This window comes from Mesoplodon mirus (genome assembly GCF_964341445.2).
Source record: "Mesoplodon mirus genome assembly, chromosome: 4".
In the NCBI taxonomy this organism is placed as follows: domain Eukaryota; kingdom Metazoa; phylum Chordata; class Mammalia; order Artiodactyla; family Ziphiidae; genus Mesoplodon; species Mesoplodon mirus.
Genome location: NC_138979.1, coordinates 61,519,634 through 61,542,484, shown reverse-complemented (window position 1 = coordinate 61,542,484; position 22,851 = coordinate 61,519,634). Strand labels below are relative to the sequence as shown.

General features: G+C 45.5%; 1 protein-coding gene and 1 pseudogene across 2 annotated transcripts in view; both read right to left on the bottom strand.

Moving 5' to 3' along the window:
• Positions 1-942: 942 nt before the first annotated feature.
• Positions 943-1,285, bottom strand: LOC309802733 (protein transport protein Sec61 subunit beta-like; annotated as a pseudogene). The gene has a single exon. The product of its transcript is annotated as a protein transport protein Sec61 subunit beta-like (transcript).
• A 1,039-nt stretch (positions 1,286-2,324) lies between these two features.
• The window catches only part of THSD4 (thrombospondin type 1 domain containing 4), a 584,514-nt gene continuing 563,987 nt past the window's right edge, over positions 2,325-22,851 (bottom strand). Inside the window, exons 13-18 of the mRNA XM_082618510.1 lie at positions 21,875-22,079; positions 21,115-21,288; positions 19,295-19,468; positions 13,721-13,900; positions 8,961-9,105; positions 2,325-8,489 (exon numbers count right to left, since the gene is read on the bottom strand). Of these exons, the coding sequence (XP_082474636.1) occupies positions 8,347-8,489; positions 8,961-9,105; positions 13,721-13,900; positions 19,295-19,468; positions 21,115-21,288; positions 21,875-22,079 (1,021 nt within the window). The 3' untranslated portion in view covers positions 2,325-8,346. The remainder of the gene's footprint in view (positions 8,490-8,960; positions 9,106-13,720; positions 13,901-19,294; positions 19,469-21,114; positions 21,289-21,874; positions 22,080-22,851) is intronic.

Sequence of the window (22,851 nt, the reverse complement as noted above, 5' to 3'; positions counted from 1 at the left end):
TGAACCAAGTCTGACTCGCAGGCCCTTCTCTTTCTGATCTGCTGGAGGTAGATCTTGTTGTCTGTCCCTAGAGATGCCTGGAGATGGCTGAAGACAGTTACCCCTCCAGATCCTCCCTCCCCCATCCCGGTCCCCATCCCAGTCACCATCCTGATCCTCTGGGCTCTTTCCTGGTGGCCAATTGACTAAATACAACGTGTCGGTCCCAGAACTGGAGACCGAGGGGTCCAGCTTGGGTCTGACCCCTGAACAGGGGCTTTTGACCTCCCTCTCAGGGGCAGCTGTACATCTTCAAATGCAGCCTCTGCTCACACTGTCATACTGAGCATGGGTAAACTAAACAGCACTGCACTTTCTTATCAACAGCCAAGCACCCATCCAGTCCTTGGGCAATTAATGTCATTGATTGGAATCAATGTGGAGAGACTGGAACTAATATACGCTGAGACCATGTGACACGCCAGGCCCTGGGGAGATGGACATGGGAAAGACACAGGCCGGCCTCTAGGGGAAGCCGACAGTAGAATCCTAGTGTCACCAAGTGTTAGCTGGACACGAAACCTCTCTGAGTCTCAATGTTCTCATTTCTAGAAGGGGACAACATTCCAACTCCCTAGGTCTGCTGTGAAGATTCAAGACAGCATGTGTGAGGGTTCTCAGCACAGTGTCTGGCACATGGTAGACTTCTGATTTGGGTGTTGAAGAATAAATGGAATTTGGATAAATGCCAGAATAAATAAAATGTTCTGGCAATGGTTGCACAACAGTGTACTAAATACCACTGAATTTCACACTTTTTTATGAATTAAAAAGTTTATGAGCCATAGAAAAAAAATTGATTCCTTAAAATCAATTCTCATTAAGTTCCCTGTAAAACATTTAGCTTACAGAAAACTTTCTTTCTCATGAACAGAAAATCACCATGTTTTTGGTCCAAGATATGCTGGAGTTTTTTCCTTTCTTCTTCAGATGACAGATAGATGGATGTAGCTGAATCTATGAACGAGTGTACTTGCCCCAAATGTGCAACATAAATACAGAAGCGACGAACAGAAGACTCATAACCAATACTGGAACCGGGCCAACTTTGAGCCCCGGTGAATCCTCTGTTTAGAATCACCACATCCCCCCGGTGACGGCTCGGGTAGTGTGGCCTGCGCTCCTCTCCGCAGCTGGTGGTTTTCCTCTGCCAGACCATGGATCTTGCCGCCCCGGCGGCCACTGCTCTGCTGGCAGAGCGCCCTGAGGAGACCACGTTAGTGCCACTGGGGGACGGACCGGGCATGCAGAAGACAGGAGGGCAGCAGGAAGCTGAAGTGGACAGCGGAGAAGCGGTGGAGCCCGGCAGCCGGAGAGACTGATGCAGGTTCACACTTTAAAATGATTAGAACAGTGAATTTTGTTAAGTGAATTTTACCGCAATAAAAAAAAGAGTAGGGCTTCCCTGGTGGCGCAGTGTTTGAGAGTCCGCCTGCTGATGCAGGGGACACAGGTTCGTGCCCCGGTCCGGGAAGGTCCCACATGCCGCGGAGCGGCTGGGCCCGTGAGCCATGGCCGCTGAGCCTGCGCGTCCGGAGCCTGTGCTCCGCAACGGGAGAGGCCACAGCAGTAAGAGGCCCGCGTACCGCAAAAAAAAAAAAAAAAAAAGAGTAAATGAAGATTTTTCAGGCAGAAAATGTGGATGGGAGGGATGGGAAGCACATCTGAGGCACAATAATAATTTTCTGAGAGTTACTGATGCTGCTGCTGCAGGGCAGCCAGTGTCAAGGACAGAGCCTGTAGGCACTCTACTAGAGACTCTCTCGTCCAGGGTGACTTTCAATGGGCTTTATGACCTAAGTCATATTTCACGTTATTAGGCATCAAGATAACCTGAAAGATTTTGTCAAACACTATGCTAAGCTCAAGCCCAAGGTAAAGTCAGCCCGAGGAGAGTTGGAAGAAGTTGTATTCCAGTTGAGAGATGGAGCCGCACGAATCAGCACAGTGGGTCCCAACACTTTCTGCCTCCTGGGGGAGGTTTAAAGAAATACCTGTAAAAGTGCAATCCTGTAAAACAAAACAAAACAAAAATGAAATCCTGTAGAAGTGCACATGCCTGAATGTTTTGTCTTAAGCTCCTCAGCCAAGGTTGAGGACCAGGGTACCAGCAGGCTGATGTCCTGCACTCCCTGTCCTCTTAGGGGTCCAGGCGCCCCCAGAGCCAAAGTCCCACAGACCAACCGATCTCTAAAGGGCTCAGCTCTTCTTTTTAGAGGGCTGTGCGAAGCGACGTGAGTAGAAATGGAATAAGGCCCGAGAAAGCACAGACGTGTTAACAAAGCTGACATTTTAAAACCAGTTTATTGTATTTTTACAATAATAAAAATAAATTAGTCATACACAAAAATAGTTGTCATTTTTGCTGAAGAGAAAACTGATTATTTACTCATATAATGCGCCTCCGCCTCTTTAAGCAATAATTGACACCGTACGGGTGACCTGGGGTGGATGGGGTATTCTGTGGGTTCCTTGCTCCTGGCTGTGCAGTTGACAACCCAGAGCTCCCACTCAGCAGTGTCCAGCGGGGGCCCTGGAGGCGTGGTCAGAGCAGTGAATGCATCACCTCTCTTACACCCCTCCCTGCCCTTGCCAGGGGACCCTGCCTCCATCACAGCTCTAAGCCAGCCTCCCCAACAACTTCCTGCTGGTGATTCCAAGGAACGAGGCAAGACAAAGAGAAGGGATGAAAAAGACCCTCCTAATTCCTTCTTCAAATGTTTGAGGATGAGGAGATGGCAGATTACATGAGCAAATATGATATTCAAGGTGGAAAGGTGGCAATCCAGAGAGACCTGTTTCAGGTATAATCCGAGGGGTAAAAACCCCTGAATGAGTCAAAAAGCCGAGTCATTTATATTTGATCTTAAAACCCAGGAATTTGGCTAATCAGTATGCTAAATTGTAACTATGGACTTGGAATAAGACATCACGTGCAGCAACCTTCCGGGAAGCTGGGTTAGTAGGATCAAATAATTTTACACAAATGTGGATCGAATATGTAAATAAATACCTATTAGGTCCCTTTATAATTAACATATTCTAAATAATAGAACTATTTTGGTGTAGTGACTCATTCTGCTGGTAGAGTTCAGAATACACATTTCCTATAAACATCTTGTATTTACAAAGGACAAAATAATAAGTTATAACAAAGTATATCCTTCCATCAAACTGAATGGTGGGGATCTGGGGGTCAAGGCAGGTGGAAATTATGTAACAGAATGGCTTTCCTCTCACTGAGGCAAGGGGCTCAACGTCTGGAAGCTGCTAAGAAAGCTGGCTAGAGAATCCCACCCTGTGGGGGTCACTTTTCCTCAGCAAGATGGCAGTCTCCCACTGTTACCCACTGAATAGAAAGAAGCAGGAGTGTGGTTGAGAGGGGAGAGAATGACGTAGCTCCAGCAAAGGCACAAGAAAGCAAAGTGAGTTGAGAAAGTGAGATGGTATTCAAAGGGTGCTAGTCTAGTCGAGGTTCTGCCCCCATCAAGGTGTGTGACCCTGGGCAGGGAACTAGTCATCGGGACAACTGGTTACTCATCTATGAAGCAGGACCAGACAGGGCAGCTCTGACCAATTGGCTAGTGGTTCTCCGAGGTATGAGGTCACATTCAGCCCTGGAGAGGGGTGCGCCCCTGGGTTCAAAATGGTAGAAATGGGAAGTACGTGTGCTGTGTACTTGCCATCCCAGACCAGGTGAATCACTTGAAGCTGTTCTACTTACAGAGTCACCAAAACCCAGATTGGAGAAAATCTTAAAAGTCCTGTTGCCCCAGCTGGGTGCTCGAATCCTCCCTTCAGCATCCATGACAAATGGCCATTAAGCCTCTGCTGAGACCTCCAGGGATGGGTCAGTCACCACCAACCACAGAGCACTCTACCTTCTGAAGGCTCTCACTTGTAGAAAGGTGGTTCTTCTGCAAGAAGTAAAATGTGTCTCCCTGCAGCTTTTACCTTCTGGTCCTAGGATGGCTCTCCTCCGGGCTAAACATTCTCATGAAGTCCTTTCCACTGCTTCTCAGAGTCTGTGCCCCTCATCAGGATTGGGTGTGCTCATCTGAATGTTATACGTTACCAATATTCTTTTTAAAGTTTCCAACAATCACAAATACGGTTCACCAACATTTTCTCCTTATGTAGCCTCAATGTCGTGTGTTGTGTGTGTGCGTGTGTGTGTGTTTGGGGGTAGTTCCATCCCACTTTCTGGACTTACACTGAGCTTCATCCACTGAAACTCTCGCATCTCCCCCACCTTGTACTTGTATAGTGTTTCTTTTTTTAATACAAAGGTGGGACTTTATGTTGCTTCCTGGTGAATTTTGAAGATCCCAGGTTTTGTTCTAGTCTCCCAGACTTTTTTGGTACTAGAACATGTCATTCAAGCGTTACCTCTCCAGCTTCTTGGCATCCACCAATTTCATCAGGAAGGTGTCTAATTTCCCATCTAAGCCACGGAAAAAGTGTTTCATGTGGCAGGATCAAATGTTGGCCTCCACCTGCCAGGCTGATAGAGGTTCCCTCAGGTTTGACTATTCAGCCTGTTTCAAGAGAAGTCATGTTTCTTTTTACCACTTATATTTGTGTCTTTGACATTAGAAAGCAGATATTCAAATTCTAAAGTGGCTATATTAAAGAAAAAGAGAGCCACTGGTTTCGAAAGTTACTAGTAACATCTGGGTTTCTCTCCCTGCCACACAGCTTGACAAAAAGAAATGAAGCCAGTGTCCCTCATTTTCATCCCTCTGGAAAGTCATTCTTTTTAAAGGAAAGAGTGTTGAAAAACACTTTGAGGGTGAGTAAATGATACACACCCCAAGAGCCTTGGGCCAGAGAAGTAAGGCAACGGGACAGATGGGGACAGTTCTGAGCGCTTCTGTCACAGTGCAGCTCCTCTAGGGCGGAGACTGGCCCTGCTCATCTGGCTTCCCCACCAGCTCGCAAGCAGGGGGCACTGTACACGCCTTTAATGAAATGAACTGACGCCATCTAGTGGCCGAGTTTACAAGCTTTTTTTTTTTTTTTTTTTTTTTTAAATGCCCTATTTCTTATGCTGTTCCTTTTCTAAGGGGAGAAAGGCGAGTCCACGTGAGGATGGGGAGGATGGGCTGCACTGAATGGCTTTTGCCTAGGCTGCAAGGGGCACACTTTCCTTTTCTAATAGGTGGTAGTAAAAAAAGCAAACTATTTCTGTTTGCAGTTTTGTTGATTTTTTTGTGAGAAAAACACAGAACAGCTTTAATTTATCTAATTTCAAAATTCAGAGCAGGGACTGAAGCAATCTGGTACACAGAAAAAAAAAGCTGTATTAAAATGTAAATTTCATTTTTGCATCATGGTCAGTTAAGGGACGAAGCAGAGAACTGAAAGGAGATGGTGGGTCATGGGAAGGAGAGGGTGAGATAAGGGGACAAGAAAATGAGAAAGAGGCATCTCTGGAGGGAGGAAGGAACATTGTCGCTGAAAATACTAAAGGACATTATCATGTGTGTTGTGCTAAGAACAAAGGCATTTAGACGTTGATATAAGAAACAAGGAGATTAGTAAAAATTGGATTTCCAAGTCAAGCTGATAAAACCCCTCATCTAGCAACTTATAAGCTTTCCAGACATAAATGAATTCCAGGATTAACTCAACTATTTGTTGCAAGAGAAAAAAGACCCCTAATTTCAGTACTTCTTTCCCCTGAAGACATGGGGTTGATTTATTTGCTCCTATCCAATTCCACAACAGGCAGGATGGCCGTTCTCATGAGAGGACCACTGTCCCTTTAAAGAACTTTTAGGTGACATTTAGGAGCCACAGGACACTGCTGGATGTCAAAGAGACAAAGCCGTCACTGCCCCAGCCCAGTCGTGAGAATCCTGAGTTGGAAGGACCCAGGATGCTCACCTGCCACTTGGTGGAGAAATCCCTTTTAGGCTGGAGAGCTCACTCATTAGGACACCATACCCCTGTTGCGCTGGGCAGCCTGGATGGCTAGAAGGTTTTCCCGCAATCTGAGCTGAAATCAGCCTTTCTGCTCTTCCACCCATTGATCTTGCTCTGTCCTCCAGCAGGTAAAGAAAGCTTCCTCCAAAGAATCCTTCAAATGACTGGCTTGTACAGCAACATCTGACAGTAGTTGCATAAAGGAAACCCTCCCTTGGGACAAGAAGCAAAGGCAAGTGGCGAGAGGGAAAGAGTGGGTGCTGGATGGAAACCAGCCATATGCTTGGCTTCTCTGGTCTGTTTTTGCTTGGTGGACACAGGAATCTGGGCCTCTGTCCTGCTGCTTATTGCATGAGTTACGTAAGGATCAGGAGAGATAGGGTGCTTTGGGGGAAATGATGGCTGGGGCTCTCCAGAAAGAGAAGGTCACATAAAAAGGCCAAACAGAATTTCTGAAAGCTCAAGGGTAGTGGGAACCTAATGGAGTGTGCAAGACTGAGCTGGTGATACTGCTTCCAAAAGCTGCAAATCATCACCAAATTAGCAGATTTTTGGGTTAAAGGGCTCACGGGAGAAACTCAGTTGCTATGAATTTCAAAGCAAATGCTTGCTTTGAAAGGGAAATACGCCCAGGACCATAGTACTAAATAAGATAAATTTTCTACACGCTTCCAATTTGCTCAGCCTGATTATTTTTCTTAGTGGGTGTAAGAATATATATATATATATATATATATATATATATATATGTATATATATATATACACACACACACACACACACATATATATATATATATATATATATATATATATATACGGCCCCCCTTCTTTATCCTCACTGATTTTTCAGATAGTTTATCTTTCATATGCACTGCATTCCCCTTCCAGCCAGAGGCCTCGGGAACTACAGAGTTATGTGAAGTGAATCAGGGAAGACCCTGCCGCTGCGGCCATCGTGGAGGAGTTCACAGCCCCTTTTCCCAGGCTGGCTGCATTAATATAGATCTTAGTGCTCACATCTGGGAGGGGGGATATGGGTTGTGAGTCATGGGGGAAGGGAGGGATGCAAAGTCACAGAGAGACATCTGCAAATCAAACCAGAAAGACCTCAGGGAGACTCTTTCTAATATAAATATAGGGCTTTTGCTGGGACAGGTTGGTTAGACTTTCCACTGGGGGATGTGTAGGGAAGGACCCAGGAGAGATGGCTGAGGAAGGGGTGAGAGCCCAGGGGACAGAGCTGTGTGCTCTGGAAATCTGCTCTGGGAGACAAAAGGCCAAAGGATCCACGATATAGGACTCCATGGGCGGCATGTACCACTGGGGAGAGGAATCAGAATTTCAGGCAATCACCTTTCTACCCCAGTGGCTTTCTTACCTCATGGCATAGTTCCATTAAGGATGGGGTTTAAGAAACTGTGCAGTGTCCTGTCACCAGGACCTGTGACTTTGTGGGGGAAGGGAAAAAAGAAACAGACTCCTGAAACAACTGAGGGCAGGAGATAAAGACGACTTTTGGCCCGAGGAAAGAATTCAAAGGTCTGGGCTTTGTTTGCTGAATGGGAAACTTCTCAGCCTCTAGGTCTGAAATGAAGCCACATCCTGCAGACCTAAGCCTTCTGGACAGCCCTCGGGGTGAGGGCTTTGTGGTCAGATGACTGGGGTCAGAACTCAGCTCTGTCACTGAATGGGTCAATTACCTGATAACGTGGCAGGTAGGTTACCTAAGTTTAGTCTCAGTTTCCTTGTCAGTAAAATGGGGACAGTGATTCATTCCCTGACTCCCATTCTGGGGCGCTGTGCTCACAGCCGCTAATGAGCTAATATCTCTGAATACACCTGCAAAACAATAAAGCTCTAAACTGGCATGAGATATTTGTGTCACAAGGCTGAAAAAGAGCCTAATGTCTTTGAGAGTAAAAATAGGCACAGCCGGGCTGAGGTAACAGAGGGATGCAGGCATCCTAGCAAGGCTTAAGGGGGCTCTGGGGTGGGGGGACTGTCTCCTCTGATTCTCCAAGGGGCGCTGGTATTAGAAAGGCCAGCAGCACTGGGGCTAGGCAGTGCCCAGACAGGGCCTGACTGCTGACTTAGAAAGTGCCAGGACGGGAGTCGGCCGAGAGCTGCAGGCAGTCCCCACCGCTCGGTCTGCAGAGAGCGCAGGTGCCAGGTTTCTGAAGGAGGGGTCAGCAGTTCACGGTGATGCTCAAAGGACAACTGTGGCCTTGCTCCTGGGCACCGTGTGTACACTTTATGAAGGTGGGGTGCTAAGTTGGCTGGCAGCTCCACAGGCCAGGGAGCCCCCAGGAGGGGCAGCAGTCAGCCAGTCCCACTGCTCACAGACTCCCTGACCTGCCCACGGTTGCGGAGCGGGGTGTTATCTGCTCCCCAGGAAGCCCGAGTGCCTGTTGGCCACGCGCGTGCAGGAGACGCAGCAGGCGGTCTTGTAGTAGTTGTAGACGCAGAGCCTGGCCTGGACCACCACGTTGCAGTTGTAGTACCTGTCCCTGCAGTTTTCATCTGTAGCAGAGGAGAACAGAAAAGACTCTGAGCACGAGGGGCAGCCTGGACTTAGGGAAGGAGAAAGGGCGGCCGGTGTGGCTCTTCATCCCGGTCCTGCTGTTTATTATTGATGGGAGGTGTGAGTGTGGGCTGAGAGCTTTTATTTTTTTCTTCTTCTTTAAACATGCAGTTGAAATCTATCTACTTTGGCCATAAGGATGCTGGAACCAAATCTCTGAGTGCATTGCCATTTTAATCAATTCCCATGTAAGTTTATCTGTTGATGGGTGGCTTGGATCGCCATCTGTGTTATCAACAGGCACCTTAAACTATGAAATATATACCCAAAGGATGCTGACCCCCTTCAACTCCCTGACTAGGCACAAGGTCACAGAGAGACCTAGATGAATCTGGCATTTTCATACCAGAGAACAGGACGGACCTTAAGAAAGATGAATATTTTACTCCAAGATAGGACTCCCTACTTACCAACTTCAGGGACGCAGTCCTGAGGGTTACAAGATTCTTTCTCTTCTGGTTTCAACTGAGGGTCACAGAGATTACTTAGGGTCATCTCATCAGACAGACAGCGCACTTCCCGGACGCGGAAGCCGCCCTGGCAGCTCTTGGAACACTGCCCGGGGAAAGGAAGAAAGTTAGATTTCTTGACAGCCCATTAGCTCAGCACATGGGAGAAGACAGATATTGGAAAATTTCAGACATCTACCAAAGGAGACAGAGTATTAAACTCCCCTGCACCCAGCAACCAGCTTCAACACGCATCCACTCATGGCTAGCCGCGTCTCGTCTGTACCCACCCAGGTCCATTATTTTGAAGCAAATCTAGATATCATATCAGTTCTTCCATAATATTTCTGTCTGTAGCTCTAAACAACAAAGACTCTTAAAAAATTACCACGATACCATTATTACACCTAGAAATCAACAATAGTTCCTTATCTTCAAAGATATATTCAGTGCTCCTATTTCCATTTGCCTTGTGAATCTCAATTTTTTTAATAGTGCTTTTTTTTGGGGGGGATCAGGATCCACATCAGGTCTGTATATTGCAGCTGGTTGACATGCCTTTTACGACTCTTAATCCATGGGTTCCCCTCCCCTGTGTTTCTTCTCCCTTATACTTTATTTGTTGGAGGAACTGAGTCATTTGTCCTGTAGAGTTTCCCATAGTCAGGATTTTGCTGACTGCATCCCCATGGTACAGTTTGACATGTTCCTCTGTCTTCTGCATTTCCTGTAAATTGGAAATTGGATCCAGAAGAGGCCTTAACAGGTGCAGATTTGATTTTTTGTGGTGAGACTGCTTCATAGGATGTGTATGTTTGTCTCTCTTTGTAGGGGGCCAGCAACCACTGATGAGCAGATCCATTAGTTCATTTGGGGTTGAAAAATGGTGATAATATCCTAACACCTCTTCTTCTTCTTTTTTTTTTTTTTTCTTGTACGTGGGCCTCTCACTGTTGTGGCCTCTCCCGTTGCGGAGCACAGGCTCCGGACGTGCAGGCTCAGCGGCCATGGCTCACGGGCCCAGCCGCTCCACGGCATGTGGGATCCTCCTGGACTGGGGCACGAATGAGTGTCCCCTGCATCGGCAGGCGGACTCTCAACCACTGCGCCACCAGGGAAGCCCTCTTCTTCTTTTATAAGCAGAGAATGTAAAGAATCCCCACTCCTTCCTCACATATATTTACTCTCTGGTTACCCAGTGGTATGGCTTGTTTAGGAGAGACAGGGTAAATTCTTGACTATTTTCTTTTATTTATCAGTTTTCAGAATAATGAGTTGGTTCCCCTAACATCCTCCAATGGTGGAACCTCTAATTAGTTTTTTTTTTTATCATTACAAACTTATTATAGATGGATGGATTTAAACATATGTGATGTATTTCATTAAATCCATGGTAGTTATTATTTTTACTGATGCTCACTGATGCCCCATCAATGGCTATCAGGAGCCCAAACGTTGGTTCTTGAGCCCTCTGGACATGAACTCGTCTTTGAGAACCTCCTTGCTACCTTGTATGAAAAGACATCCCAATCTAATTTATACTTATAACAGTCACAGACCTGGAATCAGCCATTTCTCTAAGAATTCTTGGTTCCTTTTAGTGGGGAGTGGTATGTTGAAACCATATTCTGGCTGATAGGCATGCCGTTTGCTACTGGGTTGGTCATTGTTTCCAGGCTCTTTCAGTGGATAAAACAGGGAAAAAAATTTTTTAAGATAAATTAATTTGTGAGTTCATACTGATATTTCTAAGTCCAATTCAGGACAACAGGATTTTCACTTAAATCTCTTCTACTTTTGGTCTGTATCTTCTTTCTCCTAAGTTGAGAATCCTATTTCTCAAGGATACTGGGGATAATAGAGCTATACTATCATACTATCATATTTACTGGTACATATATTATCACAGTACCATAAAGTAGATTATTCATTTACTTTATCACCCATTATACACCCAATCATCTCAGAACACAGGACACCAGCTGTCACTAAAAATGTGATTATTGCAAACAATACAAACGTGTTTCTGCAGTCCTTTTTGTCCTTAGGGATGGACAGTCAAATTACTGTGGTTTACAGCCACATGCAAGAGTGCTGATGCCACCAACTGCATACATATTTAGGTTAATTTGTTTCATTGCATTTTCCATTTTTAGGGATTTCTTTTTTAAGCAGAATAATTTTGTTTAAAAAAAATTTTTTTTTTGTGGCTGCGTTGGGTCTTCGTTGCTGTGCGTGGGCTTTCTTTAGTTGTGGTGAGCAGGGGCTACTCTTCGTTACGGTGCATGGACTTCTCATTGCGGTGGCTTCTCTTGCTGCGGAGCACGGGCTCTAGGCACGTGGGCTTCAGTAGTTGTGGCACGTGGGCTCTAGAGCACAGGCTGAGTAGTTATGGTGCATGGGCTTAGCTGCTCTGCGGCATGTGGTATCCTTCTGGACCAGGGCTCGAACCTGTGTCCCCTGCATTGGCAGGAGGATTCTTAACCACTGCACCACCAGGGAAGTCCCTGTTTTATAATTATATAAAATATTTACTTAGTTCCAAACTCAAATTTATAAAACAAGGTAAATTTAAAAGTGTCTTGCTTCCATCATCTTTGCTACTATGGTAACTATATATTTCATATTAGTTTCAGTTCACTTATTTATTTTAAAATTTACATGCAGGGCTTCCCTGGTGGCGCAGTGGTTGAGAGTCCGCCTGCCGATGCAGGGGACACGGGTTCATGCCCCGGTCTGGGAAGATCCCACATGCCGCGGAGCAGCTGGGCCCGTGAGCCATGGCTGCTGAGCCTGCGCGTCCGGAGCCTGTGCTCCGCAAGGGGAGAGGCCACAACAGTGAGAGGCCCACATACCGCAAAAAAAAAAAAAAAAAAAAAAAAAAAAAAATTTACATGCAGAAAAATTCATTTTTTGTGGTGCACAGTTCTGAGTTTTGACAAATTCAGAGAGTCATGTATCTCCCACTGCAAACAAGACAGAACTTTCATCACACACAACAAATCCTCTTGTGTTGTCCCTTTGTAGTGAGATTCACCCTGCTCCATCCTCTGGCAATCACTGATCTGGTCTCTGTGCCTATAGTTTTTCCTTTTACAGAATATTATGTAAATGTAATCATACAACATATAGTTTTGGGGGGGGGTTCTTTCTTTCATTAGCAAAATGCATCTGAAGTTCCTCCAAGTCGTGGGAGGTATCAGTTCATTCGTTCTTGTTGCTGAGTGGTACCTCATTGTTTGGACACACTGCATTTTGTTTATCCACTGACCTGCTGAGGGACGTCTGGGTTGTTCCCAGGTAAGGCAGGTGTCTTTGGAGTTGGTGGCCTTTGACGTGGCCTGGTGAGTTTGGTCCTTTCTAGACTCTCTAAGCAGAATGGCAGAAGAAAATAGTGATCTGTTCCTGCTTTCTCAAGGGCCTTGGCCAATATCAAAATAATAAAATGGTACTTCCCAGAAGTTGGCAAAACATCTTTGAAACTCAACACCTCCTTTATTCCCATTTGCATCCAAGGTGTGGTTCACCACATACCCAAATGGCTGTCATACACTGTCTGAAAACAGAATTCTCAGCTTTTATCCACATATTTTATAAGAAAATCCCTTTGATCACCTTTGAATGATTTTGAGGAAGGCTCTGGCCTCTACTCTGGACTCACCTACAGCTACTGCTTGATGATCTTCCCTAACAAAAAGCAGAACGAACACTGGTCCCCTTGTGTACAAGTCATATGAAATGGTCATTGGGAATGATGACCTGAGGAATTTTTCTGTTCTAGGAAGTTTCTTAACAATAAACTCTTTCACTTGAAAAAAAAAGAATTTTATCACTGTTTCCATCCTTTTCCATTTCATTCCTTACTAACTTAGTTCTCTATTCACTCTGTCTCTCTGTAGCTCTGTCTTTCTTCATTTACCCTCCTTCCGTACAAAAAGGATTTGAGGTGGCTTAATAGATACATAAGAGGGCCACAAGATAAAAAATAGGTGAGGAAACTGGGGTAAAAAGAAGATAAAAGTAGGAAAGAGAAAGAGAAGCCAGAGAACATTAGCACCTATAAGTCACTTTGTGTATTCTGATAAACTCTCTCTTAGAGATGGGCCACAGTTTTGGCTTTGAGTTTCCTAGTAGCCAATTCAAAGAGAAAAACAGGATCAGTCCCATAATCCATATTGTCTATAGGATTTTAAAAAAGTGTACAACACACACACACACACACACACACACAGGTATGGAGGCCTGACAGAAATTCCTCCAGTGGGATTTATAACGAGATCACTTCATGATGTTGTATTCTCAACAGCATCCCTGAATCCTTTCAGCCATCAATCCTCTGCAGCAGTATTTCTCAAAATGTTGGTTACACCTGTAGCCAACTCACCTAAGGAGCAAATTCCTTGGCCACATTGGACCCAGAATCGGCCGTTTCAAACAGATCCCCTCTGATTCTTATGCACACAAAAATTTGAGAGTCACTATTTTATGGCCTCTATAGTTTAGAAATCAAGATCGTCCCAGTCTCAGGCTCCCCACTCCCCGCCAAGCAGGCTGAGTCCAGGGCACCCTGGCTGTGACCAAGTAGGGCTGATTGCTGCAGGGAATCTACTCAAGGGCTGAGCCCAGTGCCTGGTACCCAGTAGATGGCCCAACAGTGAGGGGGGAGGGGGGAAGCATAATGATGTACTAACACGACCTCTACCCAAAGCACCGGGACTTACCATGCTCCATTCTGTGTGAAACCATTTGGCTCCGCAGGGCTTGAGGTGGCAGGATTGCTGGCTGGGGGGTCTCTCCAGGAAGGAACATTCATAGGGGTCCAGCACTTCAAAGGTGTCAGCATTCTTCCTAACACAAATCACCTCCCTCTGTTGGGTCCCACTCCCACACTCGATGGAACACTGGAGAAAGAAGCAGAGAAAGATGGGTGTCATATGACGGAAAGGGGACGAGAACTACCATCAATTGAGCGATGTTTACCAGAGCTTACCATCACTGATTCAGTGAGGAAGAGCCCGAGGGTGCCCGGAAAACACTTCTGGAGGAAAAGTTGCACACAGATTCCAATTTTCCTAACACGTCTGTGTCTGGAATGGAGAGTGGGTACCCTGAGTTCTCACAACTTGAGGATGCTGGCTTCTGAGACCCTGGCACCCTCGGTGAATATGAGTGAGATGGTGTCCTGTAGGCTTTCCCACAGAACATACCAGCCAGTCAATTTGGTTTTGTCTGGTAGACTCTTGACACCTCTCACTGTAAAACAATGAACTAACATTCTAGTTTATCTGCTGGTCTTTTAGGGGAGGGAACTGGGAATGAATTCATTTCCCAGAGTCTGCATGCCTCTGGATGAAGGGCTACATTAAAATTCTTTGGGACACACAAAGCAGAGAAGACCACAGACTTGGGACAATGTCCCCTGGCCAGCCCTCCGCTCCCAACAGGGCAGCCAGCAGGAAGCCTTTGTCCGCGGAGTCCAATCCCCTGGCTTCTTATTTGGAGCTGAAGCTCGCTGGGGTTGCGGCCACGAAGAAGCCAGTCAGATAATTACACATCTTGGTTCGTTGTGTTAGGTTATGGAAATACGATGCGTGTAACCCCCTATAAGTTATTCTGTTTAGTATCTATTACTTTGTAAAATGTTTTTTGTTCATGTTTGGTGTACTCTTAATACCTTTTGATTAGAAAATTTTACAAGCTGTGATCTATATACTTTTAAAGACTTTAAAGAAGCTATTGCCTTTATGAATAGCCTGTAAAAATGTCTACAGCTGAAACTCAATATTATCCTTGCTTCTGTATGCAGGCACATGGTGAAATAAAAACAGTGTGGAAAAGCCCACGTCACTACCCAGCAAAAGTACCCCAAACCCAAGGCAACAGACTATGGATTATTCACACAGAGCATAATAAACATCTCCATCAGCAATTTCCACTTTGTGCCTTTTTTTCTGCCATCTTCACAGACATCCAGAAAACTACAAGGCTTCTTAGTTTGGGGACTGTCTGCTCAGATGTTAGAGGGTAAATGTGATCCAGACACAGGGGCAGACAAGAAGGCTGCTGTTAATAGCTAAAGACTGTGAAAGAACCATCCCCCCAATCCCCCGCAAGAACTAAGACAATCTAAGGGTGAAGTAAACCCAGAATTGACAGGGAAGAAAGCAAGCATCTGTGCATGAATAATAGACCTGGTGGAATATCTTATGAATAAGAGTTGGGCTACTTTGTCTCCGGAGTAGAAAAAGACTCCCTAAGCCTGACAGGTCTCATTCTCTTGGGCTGGCTTCTCCATCAGCCTCAACAGGGCCACTGCTATAGCACCTGTGCTCACAGCTTCCCAGGGAGTCTCTTCCCCTAAGCCCACATGAAAAGTCCCAGGAAAGGACTCCATTTGGCTCGGCTTGGGTCACATGTCCATCCTGGACTAATCACTGTGACCGGGCCAGTGGGGTGTTCAAGAAGCCAACTCTCATTCAAACCACGTGTCTGGAAGGAACATTTATTTTTATATCCTGAAGTCAGTTAATGTTTAAGACCTACTTTCAACAAATAAGCATGCTCTATTTCATTTTCTTTTGGGATAATATCAAATTCCCAGGGCAGGGAGGTGCCAGCAGGCTCTGATAGTCTTATAAATTCAGAACAAAAACCTTGTCCACAATCAATCATGTCCTGACCCTTTGGATGACAGGCAATAAATTCCATGTTTCTAATCTTAGCAGAGATAAATGCTGCCTTCACCAGGATTCACGCGACTCTCAGTTTTCTGAGTAGGTCTGGAGTCAATAGGATGCCCACAGGTTAAAAAAGACCTGAATCGGGCTTCCCTGGTGGCGCAGTGGTTGAGAGTCCGCCTGCCGATGCAGGGGACACGGGTTCGTGCCCCAGTCTGGGAGGATCCCACATGCTGCGGAGCGGCTGGGCCCGTGAGCCATGGCCGCTGAGCCTGCGCGTCCGGAGCCTGTGCTCCGCAGCGGGAGAGGCCACAACAGTGAGAGGCCCACGTACCGCAAATAAAAGAAAGAAAAAAAAAAAAAGACCTGAATCCTGCTCCCCTTTCTTCTTCCTCAGACATTTGTGGACATGTGAGTCGAACTGCACTGCTTATCTTCTCTGTGTGAAGGCTGTTATGATCCAGTATTAAGATTCCACACAGGACTCTTCCCATTGCCTCAGTTTCCATGAATACTTGGTGTAATTAGTGTCCCATACACAGTCCACTTCTGAATTATCTTTGGGGTTTAGATCCTAGGTGTTTTGCTGCCAACAATGAGATAGAAACATTGGCAGAAAAAATAATAAACATGGAGAAAGGGAACTAATACTTATAAAGTACTCCCCACGTCCTAAGCAATGACCCTTTTATATACAGTGTCTCATGAAAACCAAGAGCAACTCTAAAAAGTTGGTATCATTATCCTCATATTTGGATGAGGAAACAGGCTCAGAGAGGTTAAATTACCTGCCCCATCTCAGAGAACTAAGGCGACGCTGAACTGGGATCTGTTATTAAGTATGTCTAACTCTGATATCAACTTGGGTAGCATTGGAAGTACTTGAATTCTTTCTTTTCTGAATTTTTAAATATTTTACACTTTGTATTATAAAAATATTAAGGAAATTTGAGAAGGAAACACTTACCCATGTTGTTTATATAGAAAACTATACTTTGAAGCGGTTGAGATAGGGTTCATATACTTTCATATTCTGTTTTTCACTTGCCTTTATATTATATGTACTTTCTACATCTTCCTAATTATCATTGTTCTTGTTACGTATCTTAATGAGTTACGATATACCATAATATCCCTAACCATCCTGCTGTCATGAACATCTCTGTTGAAAAAACTTTTTTTTCTCCTGCTAATTATTTCCTTAAAATGAATCCCCAGGAGTGGGGTGACTGGGTGAAGGCAAATGAACATTTTTATGGTTCTTGACTTTTATTGCCAAATTGCTTTCCAAAGGGGTTGTGTTGATTTACAAGGACAAGGCAGTCCATTTGTTTTCAGGGTCTGTTTAAAGCTACTTAAAAGAAGTAAAATTCTATATGGAGCCAGAGGTCCAGATAATGTGTAAATCATGATCATCAGCCAAAAAGCCTTTGGAGAACCAGCCAGCCCGGGGAGCCAAATACAAAATGGCCCAAGAACTCAAAATACCGATGGTAATCATAACAGGGCAAAGAGGGAATGATTTTAGGGGGTTCATGTTCAATTTTGGAACCCTAAGGAAAAATTAATTAATCAATTAAGTTACTTTATTGAGGCATTTGGTATTATTGGTTCTCCATAATGAACAAACTTAACTTTCTCTGTTTCTGCTTCGTTCCCCCAGCTTTGTTGAGATATAATTGACAAATAAAATTGTAACATATTGAAAGTATGCACATGATGATATGGTATACATGTGCATTGCGAAAGGATTCTTACAGTCAAATTAACACATCCATCACTTCACATATTTACCTTTTTTGTGTGTATACGTGACAACACTTAAGTTCTACTCTCTTAGTAAATTTCAGTATACAATACAGTATTATCTACTATAGTCACCATGTTATACATTAGATCCCCAGAACGTATTCATCTTATAACTGAAAGTTTGAACCCTTTACCAACCTCTTCCTATATCCCCCACCCCCAGCCCCTGGCAACCATCATTCAACTCTGTTTTCCTGAGTTTGACTTTTTTTTTCAGATCTGACATATAAGTGATACCATGCAGTATTTGCCTTTCTGTGTCTGGTTTATTTCACTTAGCATAATGCCCTCCAAGTCCATCCATGTTGCTGCTAATGGCAGGATTTCCTTCCTTTTTAAAGGCTGAATAATATTCCATTATAAACAAATAGCACATTTTCTTTATCCATTCATCTGTCAACAGACACTTAGATTATTTCCATACCTTGGCTATTGTGAACAATACTACGAACATGGCGGGGGGCTGGGCAGTGCAGATATCTCTCCCAGATAATGATTTTCTTTCCTTTGGATATATACCCAGAAGTGGGATTGCTGGATCATATCTATTTCTGCTTTTGACACTCAAATACAGACAAAACTGACTTTATTAACAATAATAGCACTAGAAGCTACAATTTACTGTGTGTTTATTGTATGTCAGGCACTGCACTACATACTTTGTACACATTACTTCATTTCTTCTAAAAATAACCTCATAATGTGCTTCATTATTGGCATTTTATAGACAAGGAAACCATGCTGGACTATAAGCTTCCTGAGGGCAGGGATATTTGTTTTGCTCAGTGATGTATCCCAAGGGCTTAGAGAGAAGAGCACGTAGTAGGTGCCCAATAACTACTGGGTTTTTTTTTTGAGATATCACTAATACCTGTTAAAATGGCAAAAAAGAAACAAAAACAAAAACAACTCAGACAATACCATGATCTGATGATACAGAGGAACTAGAACTTTTAGACATTACTCACAGGAATACAAAAGGGTACAGCCACTCTGGAAGAGCTTGGAGCTCTGTATTAAATTAAAAAACCATTTACTACACAACTCAGCAATTCCACTCCTAGGCATTGACCCAGGTGAAATGAAAACTTATGCACCCATAAAAAACTGTACATGAAAGTTAAAATGGCTTTATTCAAAATCACCAAACACTGAAGTGTCCCTCAACTTGGGAATCAACAAGTGTAGTATACCCATACAATGGAACACTACTCAGCCACAAACAGAATGAACTATTGATATATGGAACAATATGGATAAATCTCAAATGCATGTGTATTACACATAAGCAAAAGGAAGCTGACTCAAAAGGCTACATACTGTTATATACAGTAATATGAAATTTTGGAAAATGAAAAATTATGAGGACAGAAACAGATGAGTGGATGCCAGGTGCCAGGTTTGAAGGAAAAAGTTGACCACAAAGGCACAGGAGAATTTTGGTGGGCAGTGGAACTGTTCTATATCTTGATCGTGGTGGTAGTTACATGACAGTAATGTTTGTCGATAATGATAGAACTATATACTAGTTATGGGTTGAACTGTGTCCCCCAAGAGTTCATATGTTTAAATCCTAACGTCCGTACCTCAGCATCTGACCTTGTTTGGAGAGAGGGTCTTCACAAATTAATCAAGAATAACTACTGTTGACCGAATGAGGCTCTAAAAGCATAAGTAGCTTCTCCAGGGTCATGGGTAGCACAGCTTGGGTTCAAACCCACCCGGCACCCCCGGGATACACCGAGCCCTATTCCCTGACCTAGAAACAGGTCAGGGGACGGACAGACACACCCGGTTCTGGCCACTCACCTGACTCCAGCTTCCCGCAAACCACTCCACCTCGCCCGTGCAGGGCCCGTTGTCACATGGGGTGGCCTCCACTGGCCGGTTGTTCCCGCAGCCCTCCAGCGGCAGGCTGCTGACGTGGTTGGTCATGCACACCACCGAGCGTGTCCGCACTCCAGCCCCACACTCTGCCGAGCACTGCGAGACAGCAAGGGGCGCCTTAGAGGGGAGGCCTCCCCGACGGTTCTGGAGCCACTCTCAAAGGATGCGAACGACATCGCGTTTCCCTACCAGCTCTTTCCCCTGGAAACCTCTGACCACTTCTCAGGCACGCTTTCCTCCATTACGGAATGTCAGTATGGCACCCTGTCCTAGATGTTCAGGGACAGTCTTCTTTCCAAATAGCCTGTCCCACGGCTGTGATTAATACACTTACACTTGTCAGACTGTTGTTTGGGCTTTCGATTTCGAAAATCTATTCAGCAGCAGAATAGTGAGAGCGCGAAAACTCAGGCACACCATCTGCCTGCTAGGAGCTGAGTCTGGACTGGTCTGGGAAAGGACGGCTGAAGTCCGTCACAAGACATTGCTGCCTGATACTAAGGCAGATGGTTCCAGTCCCCGAGGGCCACAGCTATGGGAGTATCGGGAGGTGGCCTGATAGTAAGGGAGAGCTGGGCCTGGGAACTGGACACATCAGTGTTAATACCCCTGCTATCTGTGTGACCCATGCTCACCTGGACAGCTGGTACAGGGACACATTCCTGGCAGGATGACTCAGAGTCTGCACTGGAACAAGGTTTCCAGGGATTTGTAGGCACATTACAGTTTCGAAGCGCCCTGAGGAATTCTGCTAAGGGAAATGGTGCAGACCTGGCCTAACTGGGAGGGAGGGACTAAGGACAGATGCAGCCACTAATGTCTCCATCCCGGTTAAACCTCCAAGGTCTTCTGAAGAATCTAGAAACCCAGAAACTGTTCATCTGATGAGCAGTCCAGCTGCCCTGGTCAGAATATGCCTACTGGCAGCCAATCAACAGCTTCCACAAGAAAACGCAGGCAAAACTCCTTATCTCCTTCCCCGATCGCTCCTTCACCCCAACGTACATCCTTGAATTTTGCTTAGTATTTTTCCCTAACATTTTTTTTTTAATTGTGGTAAAATACGCGTAACATAAAATTTACCATATGAATCATTTTTTAAGAGTCAGTGGCATTAAGTACATTCACATTGTTGTGCGACCATCACCACCATCCAACTCCAGAATCCCTCTCTCTTCTGTTATAACTCTTATTTTTGTCTTTGATAGATGAATTCAATTTCTTAACGGCTTCCCTTGTACACAGGTAACTGGTGGGCTAATGATGAACTATAGACGCCTTTGAGTTCATCCTTGACACCTGACACCAGGGACCCTAAGGCGGCTGCGCTACTGGGGAGGGGAATGGTGGGATTGGTTTTGAGTTTGTAAGAAGCAGGGAAGGGGGCCTGCTATTTGCTGAGTGCCTGTTCTATGCCAGGCACGCCCAAGATGTAGGAAAGGGGTGATGTAATCCCTCGCTTTACTTAGAATTTCATTACTTAATATTTGTGCGACGTGCTAAGGAGAATTAAATGAATTCTTTCATACCCACGTCTCGATCTTGGAGGCCCTCAGTCTTCATAGAAGGATAGAAAGCCTACAGTAGTTCACCTCTGGGTTTTTCCCCAAAGTCAGAAATCACCTTTGGGATTCCAAGCTAGTGATTCGTCTCTGTGTGGTTTGGGGCACCTCGTGATGCACGGCTCCTGCCCATCAGACCAGCAGACTTGGTCCCACCCGCCCGCCGTCCGGCACGCTCACCCTCTCGCTCCACTCCGTCAGGAACCAGCTCTTGGCGCAGGGTCCCATGTCGCAGTTCTCAATGTCGTTGGGCCGGAGTTTCATGTTGCATTCCTCGTCATCGACCACGTCCCCGATGTTGCTCACACACTTCACATCGCGGGTCCTCTGCCCCACTCCGCAGGGCACCGAGCACTAAAACACAGCAAGCGCACGTCAGCGCACCGGGCAGTCCCCGCTCTGAGGGCCCCTCTGGTCAGGGTGCCCTCGTCCTCGTTACCCGCCACCTGAGCAGAGGACGGGGTGGGGCGAGACTCCTGGGTTGCCGGGTCCCCTCTCAAGCGATGCTACCTGGGGAGGATCCCAGCCTGAAAACATCACATGCCTTCTCTCTAAGATCTGCTTGGATGTCTCGCCTACTTTGATCCTCTGGGCCTCAGTTTTGCCATCTATAAAATGGGAGCGCACGATTGGAAGGAGGAGTTGGCTCTAGCAGCCTTTGCCAGCCTTCACTCCACCGTGACACAGGAGAGAGAGGACACCGGTGTGCACACGGCTCCCATGGGCTCACCCTGAAAGTTGGCCCTTAAGTCTATCAGGATGATAGGATGGCCCTATTAGCACATCTTATGGTTTGCAGAATAGTCCTTCCAGAACCCCACAGGATGGGTCCTCCTGGAGAATACAGGGTTCTCCCACGTCAGGTCTTGGAGGGGGGAGGCAGGAGGCTGGCGGTAGGTCTAGGAGGGGGAGCTCCAGAGCAGGCTGGCCTGCTGCGTACCGAGGTCCAGTCCGTCCGGATCTGCCACTCGCTGCAGATCTTGAGCTGGCAGGTGCTGGTGGTCTCGGGCTTCTCCAGGTGCTGGCAGCGGTAGGGCTGCACCGTCAGGCTGCGGTTGGCATACACCTGGCGACACAGAACCTGGCGGTGCTGCATGCCCAGGCCACAGGTTTTGCTGCACTCAGACCACTCCCCGATGTCCCAGCTAGCTCAGGAACGAGAGATCGAGAGGGACCGGTCACTTCAGTCAACAGGAAGAGAGCATCTTACACAGAAGTTGGCCAAGCCAACTTACAAAGAAGCATCAGAATTGTTATGGGTGATCCCCAGCCCAGAGCAGTGCCTGGCAGTCTGCCTAAGGCCGTCTGACTCCATAAAGAATGTGGCTCTGTTCCATATTCTCTTTACCAGTGATTAGGGCCCAGATTCCGTAAAATTATAGAAAACCAAGAAGGTACAAAAGATTTTTATCTAGTCAGAAAAATAACTCCAAAGATGAGTTTTATTACCCTGTAGAACATTAACCCACTTTGGAACTAACTTAGAAATCTTCTTTCAACCTTTGTTATTTTTCATGAACTATTTACACATCAGTTTCACATATTCTCCTCTGTTATCCTGCTTTGTCATTTCCTTAAATAAGACATCGGCACATGGGCACTATGTCTTCAGATGAGAATTATGTTCTTATTAGTTTGAGAATTATGTTTTGACCCCTTTTAGGGCTTTCCCTCCTTGTTCTTCTAAAAGTGTCCTATTTATTATTCAATAACTAAACCAAGACCTCTCCTGAGACACTCCCCAAGCAGATGTATTTGTGACTTACATTAGTCTCTCTCTGTACACAGCTCATTTGAGCACTGACTGAACTGGATTGTAACTCTTCGCTTCCCTCTTTGTTTTCCTTGCCAGCTAAAACCTAATTTCTCCAGTTCACCAAAGGCTTCCTGGGAGTGTGCTGACCAGTTAAAGGCTAT